Raw genomic sequence first — 12,693 nt, 5'->3', positions numbered from 1 at the left:
TTAGCCTAGCCGAGCTATAATCTTATACAATTTTAAGCTAAAATATATAGGAATCAAGCTGGATTGTGAACTGAGTATTTTTTTTTTAAGACTGAGGCGGAAAATGCTGGCTAGCTGGTGCGGAATGTGTAGAGAAGCAGTTTTACTGACCTCACCAGCGTCCATGCGGACGATGCACCACCGAGGGAAGATACGATTTTCGTAAACCTTGTTCCCGTTGGGCCGTGGAGCTGGGCGCCTCTTTCTTTGCGTTTGGGGCCCAGTGCGACGAGGTGCTGCGGCACGGCCCATGCGATGGGAGAAGCGTAAGAAAGCGCTTTAGGCCCAGAACGTTTTGCTTGGGCCGTGGCCGTGGCTGCGGTCGGTCGATTAACGACGGAGCCTGCCTGCCTGCCTGCTCGCTCATACCACTCGTCAAACCCAAATGATGGACAGGCTGGAGTGGCCGAGATATATGGCAGACACGGCTTGTCGTCCCAGTGATCTTGCCTCTTTGTATTAGCAGTAGTCGAGTACAATCAAGCCAGGATCAAGAGTGGCCAACGATGGGGCAGCGGTTAACCCGACTCCCGTGATGCCACTATTGGTTCGGGTGCAGTACAATCATCGCTGCGCAGTGCTTGTGGTGCCAAGGTGGATCCGCCGGCCAGTCGCCTTCGCTGCGCCGACACTCCAGGTGTAGGCACGAACCCCGGGTAGCCTTCGCGTATTAGACTAATGCTAAAGTTATGTTTGAATGGATACGGATGCTAATATGGCGGACTAACTAAAGTTTAATAAAAAAACTCATACCGAAATTTAGCACTCAGTCAACCTATCCAAATAGCAAACCTAAGGTTTCGGGAACCAAACAAAATTCCTGCAACAACCGCAGCACCCACGGTGGCGGTGGCAGGCAGTCGCGCACCCCAGCAGCAGGCGGAGTCGGAGAGGCGAGGTGCGGCCCGGCCGAAGATTTGGCGCGCGCACACTGACTCCATGCCACTCCACTGCCCGACGAGGAATTTTCACGCGCACGCCCCCCACCGCACTCCACTCCAGGAATCCAATCCAATCCAATCCCCCCGTATAAATCGACGACGCCGAGAGCGAGCGAGCCCAACCATTAACCCCGTCGCACCGCACCGCAGCGCCACCGATCCATCCTCCCCTCCCTCTCCCGGGGATCCGCTGAGGGCCGGCGCCGGCCATGGAGGTCTTCTACTACGTCGTCTTCGGCGCGCTCGCCGCCGTCGTGGCGGGGCTCGAGCTCGGCAAGAGCGGCAAGGACCGCGTCGCCACCACCTCCGCCTTCAACTCCTTCAAGAACAACTACGTCCTCGTCTACTCCCTCATGATGTGTACGTCCTCCCCCTCGCGCGCCCTCTCTTCGTTTAGATCTGCGAATGAATGAATGTCGTTGTGGTTCTGGTGGCGGTTCCCGCGGACGCGGATGGATTCGTGCAGCCGGGGATTGGCTGCAGGGGCCCTACGTGTACTACCTCTACAGCCAGTACGGCTTCGACAAGGGCGACATCGGCCGCCTCTTCATCGCCGGCTTCGGATCCTCCATGCTCTTCGGCACCATCGTCGGCTCCCTCGCCGACAAGCAGTACGTCTGCTCTCTCTCTCCCTCTCCAATTCCCCCCCAATTTCACTGCATTCCGATCAATGTGCCTTCACCTGACGAATCCGCCCCGTCGCGTTTTCTCCAGGGGCCGCAAGAGGGCCTGCATCACCTACTGCATCAGCTACATCCTCAGCTGCATCACCAAGCACTCGCCCGAGTACAAGATCCTCATGATCGGCCGCATTCTCGGAGGCATCGCCACCTCCCTGCTCTTCTCCGCCTTCGAGTCCTGGCTCGTCGCCGAGCACAACAAGGTACAGTAAATCATTGCCCCAGATCTGCCTGTCACTGTCTACCTCACCCAATTACTGATGCTTTAGACCTGCTCCGCCTTTAGCTTTAATTCAAAGGATTTCTTTTCTTGGTCCTTTATCCAGAAGCCACGTAGTAGCAGTTGTACAAAATAGGCGTATATGGAATGTGTTTATCATAAGGAATGCTTATTCCCTATCCTTGTCGTGAATAAATTACTAGCGTGGGAACACCCTTTGGATCCATCCACATGCTTGTCCTTGAAGCCAGCTTAGAGTATTGGATCGTGTATGTTTGACTGCTAATGCAATAGGGCACTTATAAAATGAACTGACGTAGTATGGTAATTTGGAATTTGGAGAACATGTCCGGGGTCTGAAAAGACTGAAATCTTGCTAGATGCAAGCACGAGTCCATCAATGTCCAATGTTATGTTTGGTTTCTGCTTGCAATTTGTGTCGGTGGATCAGGTGGTTGACATCTGACATGGCCAGGAGGGTGTGCATTTAACAAGCATGGCCCAGTCTTAATAATGCTCTCATGGATGGTCTTTTTGAGAATTGTCCTTTTATTCTGCCCTGTCCTGTCGGCATTAGTCTCATTCACTTAATAATTAACTAATTGTCAATAGAATCCAAGGGTAGCACAGTATCTGCTGCCTGTGATACAAAACGCCATGTTCTTCCACATGTGACAAACTCTACCAATATGTAATCTCACATCTGTGAACTCTGGAGCTGGACATATTGCTTTATATCATGTTTATATGCATAAGCAATGCCAATATTTGCCATTTCTTTTTACGCAAACCGGTGGGGAGGCCCTTACTGAATGTGAATATTTGCCTTGCTGTTGTGTTTTACAGAGGGGCTTTGATCCACAATGGTTGTCCATTACATTCTCCAAGGCTATCTTCCTTGGGAATGGCTTAGTTGCCATTGTATCTGGCCTATTTGCAAACCTTCTTGCTGAAAACTTGGGTTTCGGTCCTGTGGCTCCTTTTGATGCGGCTGCATGCTTCCTGGCGATCGGGATGGCTATCATAATGTCATCATGGAGTGAGAACTATGGCGATCCATCTGAAAGCAAGGACCTCATGGCCCAGTTCAAGGTTGCAGCGAAGGCAATTGCTTCAGGTACGATTAACTCAATCATCATCAGACTGCAGAAGAATGAAATATGTATGGAACTGACGTTGCTTTCTAACATTGTCCACTCAGATGAAAAAATTGCATTGCTGGGAGCCATACAGTCATTGTTTGAGGGCTCAATGTACACTTTTGTCTTCCTATGGACTCCAGCATTGAGCCCAAATGAAGAAGACATTCCTCATGGTTTTATCTTTGCTACATTCATGCTATCATCCATGTTGGGTAGCTCAATTGCGTCACGCCTGTTAGCCCGGAAGCTTAAGGTTGAGGGTTATATGCAGATTGTGTTTTCAATATCAGCTGTCACCCTTGTGCTCCCTGTTGTCACCAACGTAAGATCATCAGTCATTACTCACTACTGCTTGTTTATCCTCCGCCCCTGAAAGACAGCTAATATTCTATTTGTTTGGTAATATCCGAACAGTTTTTAGTGCCGCCATCTTCTGTGAAAGGAGGTAGCATGTCATTTGGAGGCTGTCTTCAGCTTCTCGGTTTCTGCACCTTTGAGGCATGCGTTGGCATATTCTGGCCATCAATCATGAAGATGAGATCGCAGTACATTCCTGAGGAGGCAAGGAGCACGATCATGAATTTCTTCCGCATTCCACTGAACCTGTTTGTTTGCGTGGTGCTTTACAACGTAAGCAGAAGTTCCAACTATTCTCGCCTGCTTTAATTCTGCAGTCACGTGCTACACGGAGATTTCAGCATAGTAGTAACACTTCACTTGTGTAAACTGTATTTGCAGGTGAATGCATTCCCTATCACTGTCATGTTTGGAATGTGTTCTATCTTCCTCTTCATGGCAGCGATCTTGCAGAGACGGCTGATGGTTGTTTCTGACCTACACAAATCATCAACAAGTATGCTAAGTCTCTTCTTCTATTCCAGCAATCCAGCACTAATCAAGGCTTAAGTTGTTTATTATCTCCGATTGAGATATTCAGATATTCTGTTTGTTTCGTTGCTAACCATGGTGCAACATTCCTTGCAGAAGCACAAGAAATGATCGGGGAAGATGAGCCACTAAATCCTTAGATGATTTCAACAGAATCATACACGACACAAGTCAGTTATGAAGTCGGCATCCATACTGCAATTCATTTCCACCTGTGGAATAAGATGAGAACCCTGTAGTAGAGTCCGGTTGTTTTCGTTTGTAATTTCATTTCTGTAGTGTAGATTTGACCAGGCCGTTAGTCTCCACCAACTTGGATCTACTTGTATCCAGAGGGCAACATATATAGTTCAGCAAGCATTGAGCTATTCCTATGTCGAGATTAGATGAGTTGGTGAATGGATATGAGCTCTTTGCATTGTCGTTTCTTGCTATTATTTCAAGCGTGACACTGTCCGCTTTAGACGATATGATATGTACTCTAGAAAGCTATATTACTGCACATGATAACAATGGTAATTGATTTATTGTAGAAGAAAAATCTGCTGTATCTTCAAATTTTGTATTTACCTTCTGTTCATCTGGACTACCCGTAATGTCAGACAAGAGATAGTTATACCTTGTTGCGATGGTTTTGTTTGTTAATTCTTCTGCGTGTCACTTTTTTGAAGTTCCTGACAATGCCATGTTTGGCATGCCTACAGTTTCAAGACTATGAAGCACTCCACTACGGCTTCAAAGTTGAAAGCCTCAGCCTCGAGAGCTTGTTTGGATTGCAGGGAGAGTTCTGAGGCCCTGATGAAGCAATGCAGCACCAGTGGGACAGAAGAAATGCCCAGAAAGCAGCAGAGCTCAACATTTGATGCAGCAACAGAATGGATCAGAAAATAGTCAAGCTTGCTTAAGCAGTGTAGTCTCGTTAGGAAACCAACAGCAACATAGGCATAACGGCAATCGCAGTAGTTACTTGCGGGCGTACAGAGGCCAACTGCAATCTGAAATCAACCCAGACTGACTCCACCGTGAAATCAACCAGCCCACACGAGGCTAAAACAAACGGGTGCTGAAATGCATCAACTGCTGCACAGTTCTACTGCCTGAGACTGAGATTAAGTTATTCCCTTTGCTGCAACTTATAATTTGACTCGTACCAGCGCAGTGACTCAGAAAACAAAGTATTCAAGTCAGTGAAGACTGAGGTTATCCCTCATTTCAATTGTGAATACAAAAATTGGGGACAAAGAAGGTTGGAAATACAAAGAAACAAGGACAACAAGCATGGACATGGAGCTCCAGTGCAAGCAGTAGATTGCTGCAGTTGCGGCAGCCATACAACATGAAACCAGTATTTGGGTAGGTCATGGGGCGATGGACAATCAAACCATTGAACAAGAAATATGGTAGTTGAAACAGGGGTGATGAAGACTTGTGCATAAAGCTCTTATGCAACAGCACCTTCCAAATCAAGTCCAATCCAATGGGTTTCTTTTCTCAAATTGAACAAGAATGTAATGGTCAGCTAGAGATACCGATATATCATGTGAAACATCACATCGCTGTTTTATCGTATTCAGATCATCAGGATATATTTGCAGGTGCAGTAAGAATGACCAGGATCCCAAGTGGGTAAAAAAAGGGGAGGGGGTCATATTTATGAAACGCTTCTGAATGATATCATGTGACCTGAATGACTTGCTAGTTGCTACCAAACCGTGCATAAACATTATGTACAACATTGTTTCCTTAAACATTTGCTGACAGATCAAAACATGCCTTTTTCACAAACAATCGTTAGGCAAACCATTTCATCTCTCGAGAGAAACAAAAAACAGTGATATAATCTAGGAAAACTACACTACACTGAAAGTTACATTTCACAATGTCATGGGTTTCTCCAGCATAATGCAAATGCAGTATTATTTTGTCGATACCAGCTAGCTAATGTTACATTGCAAGGCAGACCAAAAATTTTCTGATCTGATCCGATCAGATCGTTTACATATAACAGCATATGGCTGTCAATATATAGAAATGTTGAGAAGAACATGACTCTTCTCAAATATTAACCAGCAGAACAAGAAACGAAGAAATGACATCCTCGCGACGAATTGATTGATTGATTGATTGGGTGATTCGATCAGAGCAAAGATAGTACCGTACATATAACAGCATACGACGCATCAGAGGGCGGGCACGTATCTCTTGCCGACCTGCTTGGCGGCCGCGGCGGCGCCGGCGAGAACCCCTCCAACGGCCCCCGCGACGGCGGCTGACCGCGGCCCGTTGGCGGCCCGGAAGAGCGCGCCGGTGCCTAGCCCTGCCGCGACGCTATTGATCCAGTCGTCGCGGTCGCGGGCAGCGACCATGGCGCTCTCGATCCCGGCGTACATAAGGCCTATGACCCCGAGCGTGTTGCCGAAGCGGCGGCCCGAGCTCCCGCAAGAGTTGAGGACACGGTTGGCCCGGATCTTCGCGGGCTCGCCGGGCTCGGCGCCCCGCGCGGCGTCGCGGAGCCCCAGCGCGGCCCCGACCACGGCGCCGCCCAGGTAGCCGATACCGGTGTAGTAGGTGAGGTTCTCGCCCCAGGAGCGGCGCTGCGCGATGGCCTCCTCCTGGAAGAGGAACTCCGGGGAGGTGGGCAGGTCGTAGAGCTGCTTGTAGGGGATGTTGAGGTCCTGGTACGGGTTGTAGAGGCGGCGGCCGGAGTCGTCGCGGCGGTCGTCAGATCCCGACGGGAACAGCCGCGGATCGGCCATTGCGGGATACGGCGGCGGCGGCGTGGGAGGCAAGAAAGAAATGGGGTGGGGGGGGGGGGGAGGGTTTGGGTCGCACACGGGAGCAGCCCGGCCTCGCCGTGTATATTCGGTGCGGGCTATATTTGCGAAGAGGTCCCCGTCGCGTCTGATATTTTTGAGCCGCCGACGAACTGGATGGAGAACCTCCACGAAGGGTCGAGGCCCCTGACGCCGAAGTCGTTGCAAGTATGGGCTGGGCTTTTCCGAGTCTCCCAAACAACAGCCGAGAGGCCGTCCGCGCGGTTAGGTTCAGTCTAACGGTGGCCTGGCAGAGAAAGCCACGCAGGCTTAAAAGAAATACGGCCCAACTGGGGTCATGTACCTTCCTTTTTCCCCCTCTTTTGTCGCTGGTACAGCCCATCATAGCCCTTGATAGAAACAGAAATCACTCGAGTGTACGGTAAGCTGGTCTCACTTTATTAGAATCGACTGAATCCGATTCGGTTTTCACTCGATTTTCGTTCCCAACACTACTACGTAGCATGACTGGATTGATTCCAAATTCGATCGAAGGTGAAATGGAAATAAAAGTAGAGCAGACATTACTGCAACAATAGACAAACTCCTCTCCTCTGCTGACATCAAAACCACGAGTTCAAAACATCCAGTTTGACAACACCAAAGCCCACGAATGAAGTTCCAAGTAGTACACTATCAATCCAGACAACAGGGCAGGCCGACGTGATAATCAACTCTATGCCCTTATCTTACGGTGACAATATCATCAATCTTCAAGATCATTCTGACGCATTCACAAGCCAGCGTAATGGCGCTTGTGCTCACCAGCAAGGGCTGCACAACGTTCTCCTCCAGGATGTTTGTGATCTGGCCTTTCCTCACATTGATGCCTGCGTTCTTCTCACCTCTAGCATGGCGATTCCTGAGCTCAGTGACAATGGAGATTGGGTTAAGCCCTGCATTCTCAGCTAGTGTGTAAGGGATGACCTCTAGTGCCTCAGCAAACTCCTTGATGCAGTAACTCTCCATCCCTTGAAGCTCCTTTGCCCAAGCAGCCAGTTGCATTGACATCTCGATTTCTGGAGCACCACCACCAGCAATCATAAACCTCTTGCTCACCAAGCACCTGAAGCATCAAAAGGAGAAGTATTAACCAATCAGAACATCAAGAAAAATCAGTAAATGCCAACTATAATACAAAACTCAGTTTACTTATTTTAAGAAAATTCCCAACAGCATCACTACTGCAACTGCTTAAAGTACGTCAATTGGTAGGGAGACCGTCTCGAAAGGAATATAGTGTGGCATTACACCCACCTACATTGTTATGAAACTAATAGCTAGCATTATACCTATAATAACATGAAAATAGCCTTAGTTAAACAAGGAACAAAGTGTGACAAATAATCATACTGATTTTCTCTACTTCGCAATCTCCAGCTGTACTAATGCCAACTAGAAAAATGGGTAGACAAGCTCAAAGCATCCAACAAGAGAAGACTGCATCAAAGCATGGTGCAGATAAAGATATGCTGCAGAACACCAATGTACAATGATCACACAATTCCAGGACCTCTCTGTCATGAGCTAGGTGAAGGGGATCCATAAATTTCTTGGAACCACAAAAGTGCACAAAGATAAATCATTCTGCTAATGCAAGTCAACTCCCACAAGCTTCTTTACTACAGCTGCCATTAATTGAGCAATAAACCAAAGTTGAAGGGTTTCAAAGCTACATAAGAGACTCGACATCTATCTAAAGGTAGATCTTAAACCTTATCACACCCACAAATTTCCAGTTCAAATCCAGGCTCCAGCTTTCTAGAAAGCACCAATCATTTTGTCACAGGGCCAACTGCTACTATGCGACCAAAGAAAAATTATTAACCTACATACCGTGCGTAAACTCGTGATAACAAGCTTTCCTGACTAAACAGGCATCAAACACATTTATCTTCAGTAAATATCACAAGCCAGCCAAACTGTACAGTGCATTGCTAGGATTTGTTTCAGGAAAAAGGGGCAGAAAACCTCAGCTGTACAGCATGATACTACCAAATTAGAAAATATAAGTTACAAGGATGATGTCAATTTTGAGATAAAAGAAAACGGAGCAGCTGATGCTTTGTAAATTCAGGTAACCAGAATTGAAGATTTGAATGACTTTAAATTTAAAGAATGTTTAAAGGAAACAGCAGCAGCATTTACTTCATGAAAAAAATAGATCCTGGACGAACCAAATATGAAAGTTTGAAGCATACTCTTAATGAACTTGAACGAAAAGACCATGTCTGTTTAATTTTGGACAACTTTTAAAATCCTAATCCGATGCTACCAATAACCAAAGCATATACACATTTTGGTGAACTTATAGCATCAATGCCAAGAATTGGCCCAAAACAGTATACAAAGAGAACTTGAGAGGTCAGATTACAATTCAGAAGCAATTAACAAGCATATAGTGGTTAGATTATTATCTCAACGGAAGATGTGATTTACCTGATGACGCAGAGGGCATCATGGAGACTGCGTTCAGCTTCATCAATGACCAACTGGTTTGACCCCCTGACAAGTACAGTTGCGGTCCTCCCCATGTCCTTGATACCAGTGATCTTCACGACCTTGCCCTCCCCGACTGAGACTTCCTCAACAAGATCTGCATAACCAAGCTTATCGGTGCGGAAGTGCTCAATGTTGGCAATGGGAAGGCAGTTCAAGGTCTTGGTGATAAACTCAATCTCATCCCTCTCCACATCCTTCACCACCAGAATCTTCGCCTTAGCAAGGTAGTGCAGAGACAACTCAGTGACCGCATCACGCAAGATGCTCTTCTGAATGAGCAAGACATTGCATCCAGCAGCCCTAATCTTCTTGACCATCCCAAGGATATAATTGCGCTCCTCACGTAGGATGCGATCCATCTGTGCATAGTCCGACACAATGACGCTCTGCTCAATGTCAGTCTTGGGTGGCGAGATTTGGAACTGGATGACAGCAATCTTTGCATTCTCCATCCGAGTCGGTCCCCCGGCAGCGTGGCTAGCCTTTTTGTCGAATATAAGGCCACGGACGAGCTCAGTGTCGTCTACAGTTCCACCAAGTTTCTTGACGATGCGGATGTCACGGAGGTCGAGGAGGTCCGGGTGAGCGGGATCGACCACAGAGAGGGCGGCGTCGACGGCGAGGGGTGAGAGGAGAGTGGAGTACTGGGAAACAACCTTGGAGTTAAGGGCTGTGGAGGCGGATTTGACGAGCGACTCCCGGTCGGAGAGCTCGATGGGGATGGCCATGGCGTGGAGAATCTCGACGGCGCGCGTGGAGAGGCGGTGGAGGGCGTCGGCGGCGGCGGTGGGGTGGGCGCCCGCGGAGAGAAGCGACTGGGCACGGCGGAGGAGGGATCCGGCGAGGACGACGACGGTGGTGGTTCCGTCCCCCGCGGCAGCGTCCTGGGAGCGGGAGAGCTCGGCGAGCATGCGCGCGGCGGGCTGGACGAGCGCCATGCGGGAGACGATGGTGGCGCCGTCGTTGGTAATGATGACCTCCTGGTCCCCCGAACAGATCATCTTGTCCATGCCACGGGGCCCCAGCGAGGTGCGCACGGCGTCGGAGACGGCGCGCGCAGCGGCGATGTTGGCGCCGCGGACGTCGTCGCGGCGCTTGGTGTCGGTGTAGGTCTCCGTCTTGCGGGACGGCGCAGGGGCGGCGGCGGCGGCGGCGGCGGCGGCCATGGTGGAAATCTGTTGCTGGCTGCTGGATCGGGAGATCGGATGGGAGGGAAATTTGGAGGCTAGGGTTTTCGACTGGAGGCAGATTCAGTAGTGACGGGGGGGTGGTTTGGGGTGGCGCACCGGCCTCGCAGCGTATAGAAGGGTCGAGAGGCCCCTGACGCCACCGTCGTTGCAAGTATGGGCCGGGCTTTTGAGAGCCTCCCACACAACCGATAGGCCGTCCGCACAGTTAGATTCGGCCCAACTCGGGCCATTCAACGGTAGCGGGCTGTGGCCCGAGCGAGAGAGAGAGAGAGACAGATTCTGCATGTAGAAAGAAAGCTTTGGTCCATGGCCCATCTTGGATTGTAAGTAGTAGGTGTAATTTTTAACTATTTTGTTTGAGCATTGGAATGCTTCCATGGCCCATCTTGCCTTGCCGACGAGACTTGCCTGCCCATGTCATGCCACACCGGCGCCGTGGTATCCCGTAGCAGCGAGCTAAGCCTGCTGCGTCCAGATTTATCGAGAAACAGTTGAGCAGCCTGCTTCAGAGCTTGCAGGTAGCTGAGCACAGGTACCTGCCACCCTGAAGAGGCGAGGAAGAGAAGTGGATGGCTCTCCGATTCCACCATGGACGTGCTGGCCCCCTGGATTCTGCCGCGCACCTGGAACCAACCAAAGCAAAGCCCAATGCCGGCACGCCCCCGATGCGATTAGCCGTTGGTTAACGAGGAGGCGATGGATGGACCACACCACTGGGCTGGGCCGGGGATCCCGGCCGGGCACATGGCTCGAGCCGCGACAGCTCTGCTCCGTGCCAATTTGTCAAATCCACCCGTTGCACTTGCGCCCATCCAAGCTCTGCTCCTCCCCCTCTCCGTCAAAATAAATAGAGCAAAGCCCCAGCCGCCGCACGGCCACGTTGCCGCTCGCCGTACACGAAGAGAGGAGCAGCAGGCAGTAAAGCGAGCAGCTTTGCCAGGATGCGTGCGCGGGTGGTGTTGGCATCGGCCGCAGCGGTGCTGCTGCTCCTGGTGGACGGCGGCGCCTGCGCCATGTACAAGGTGGGCGACCTCGACGCCTGGGGCGTGCCGCCGCCCTCCAAGCCCGACGTCTACAAGCGCTGGGCCAAGTCCATCCACTTCGCTCTCGGCGACTCCATCTGTAAGCTCCCCAGGCCTCAGTCCTCATACGGCTGTGCTAGCTGCTACCACTTCCTCACTTGGCTTGAGGAACGGATCCACTGATGCCTGATGATGGATGAGCTGCAGGGTTCCTCTACCCGCCCAGCCAGGACTCGGTGCTGCAGGTCACGCCGCAGGCCTTCGCCGCCTGCGACCTGTCGTCCCCCGTGCTCAAGCTCGCCGACGGCAACTCCGTCTTCAACCTCACCACGCCCGGCCGCGCCTACTTCACCAGCGGCACGCCGGGACACTGCCTCAAGGGCCAGAAGCTCTGGGTCGACGTGCCCATGGCCAACGGCACCTACCTGCAGCCCTCCGCCAGCGACCTCGCCGCCCTCGCGCCCACGCCGGCGGCCGAGGCGCCCGAGGGGTCCCTGCCGGCCTCCGCCCCGGCAGGCGCGGCCCACCCCTCGCCCGCGCTCCGGGCCGTCGCCGGCGCTGGATCCGTCGCCGCTGCGGCCGCTCTCTCCTTCGCTCTCCCTCTCCTCCTGTGATAGTCACAGCTAGTTAGCTACCTCAAGTCCTGCTTTTGCGTTATGAGATCTTCTCCATTGGGACTTGGTAGTGAGTTGAGTTCTTGGGTTGATTGGGGGCATTCGGATGATCAGAGCTTGGATCTCCAATTTTTTTATTAGTTTCTATCTAGATCTCTCTCTGACTCTCTCCATTTACATTGTGCAATGCAATGACAACATGGATCGTTTTGCATCGATCGACCACGCTTCTCAGCCTCTCTGCATTTACAGCATCAGTGACAGCTTCATCAGTTTAGCACATCGTCGAAGAGCTAGGCTGTCAGCTGGTGGGACAGATCACCCCACATGTGGATGTGCTGCTGGTAGTGATGAACTGGTACTCGATCGTGTCGGTGTACTCACACAGTCACACAGGACAAATTCCATGGGCGGGCCTGGAATTGATACCGTGATCTCCAACAGTACCCGGGTGTCCGCGGTTGCTTGGGCGAAATGGGAACTGTTCCAGGAGACATCGGAGCAGTGAATTTGGGGGCATTCAGCTACCAACCAATGAGAGCATGACGATGCTGGGAAAAGGTGAGGACAAGCACGGATCGCTGAGAGCGGACCAATGATTCCCGGTAAAAAACATAGTGCCGCAAAAATACGTGCAAATTT

General features: G+C 50.8%; 4 protein-coding genes across 4 annotated transcripts; 2 read left to right on the top strand and 2 right to left on the bottom strand.

Annotated features, from left to right (window-relative positions):
• Nucleotides 1-984: 984 nt before the first annotated feature.
• LOC112875337 (molybdate-anion transporter-like) lies at nucleotides 985-4,468 on the top strand. The gene is made up of 8 exons (XM_025939157.1): nucleotides 985-1,340; nucleotides 1,447-1,591; nucleotides 1,695-1,863; nucleotides 2,727-2,997; nucleotides 3,082-3,344; nucleotides 3,437-3,652; nucleotides 3,761-3,875; nucleotides 4,007-4,468. Exons 1-8 carry the CDS (start codon nucleotides 1,190-1,192, stop codon nucleotides 4,048-4,050), a joined length of 1,374 nt encoding a protein of 457 aa, XP_025794942.1. The 5' UTR covers nucleotides 985-1,189; the 3' UTR covers nucleotides 4,051-4,468.
• Nucleotides 4,469-5,701: 1,233 nt separating this feature from the next.
• On the bottom strand, nucleotides 5,702-6,730 carry LOC112875734 (mitochondrial import inner membrane translocase subunit TIM23-2-like). The gene has a single exon (XM_025939689.1). The coding sequence runs from the start codon at nucleotides 6,664-6,666 to the stop codon at nucleotides 6,091-6,093; it is 576 nt and encodes a 191-aa protein (XP_025795474.1). The 5' UTR covers nucleotides 6,667-6,730; the 3' UTR covers nucleotides 5,702-6,090.
• A 494-nt stretch (nucleotides 6,731-7,224) lies between these two features.
• LOC112876043 (T-complex protein 1 subunit delta) lies at nucleotides 7,225-10,484 on the bottom strand. The gene is made up of 2 exons (XM_025940077.1): nucleotides 9,163-10,484; nucleotides 7,225-7,789 (listed from the first exon to the last, which is right to left on the bottom strand). The coding sequence occupies exons 1-2, from the start codon at nucleotides 10,389-10,391 to the stop codon at nucleotides 7,408-7,410; spliced, it is 1,611 nt and encodes a 536-aa protein (XP_025795862.1). The 5' UTR covers nucleotides 10,392-10,484; the 3' UTR covers nucleotides 7,225-7,407.
• A 771-nt stretch (nucleotides 10,485-11,255) lies between these two features.
• LOC112876896 (mavicyanin-like) lies at nucleotides 11,256-12,267 on the top strand. Its single transcript, XM_025941075.1, has 2 exons — nucleotides 11,256-11,537; nucleotides 11,645-12,267. Exons 1-2 carry the CDS (start codon nucleotides 11,357-11,359, stop codon nucleotides 12,049-12,051), a joined length of 588 nt encoding a protein of 195 aa, XP_025796860.1. The 5' UTR covers nucleotides 11,256-11,356; the 3' UTR covers nucleotides 12,052-12,267.
• Nucleotides 12,268-12,693: the final 426 nt, after the last annotated feature.

The sequence above is a fragment of the Panicum hallii genome, chromosome 9, assembly GCF_002211085.1.
Source record: "Panicum hallii strain FIL2 chromosome 9, PHallii_v3.1, whole genome shotgun sequence".
NCBI classification, from domain to species: domain Eukaryota; kingdom Viridiplantae; phylum Streptophyta; class Magnoliopsida; order Poales; family Poaceae; genus Panicum; species Panicum hallii.
The sequence above is the reverse complement of the archived record's forward strand: the minus strand, read 5'-3'. Positions and strand labels throughout refer to the sequence as shown.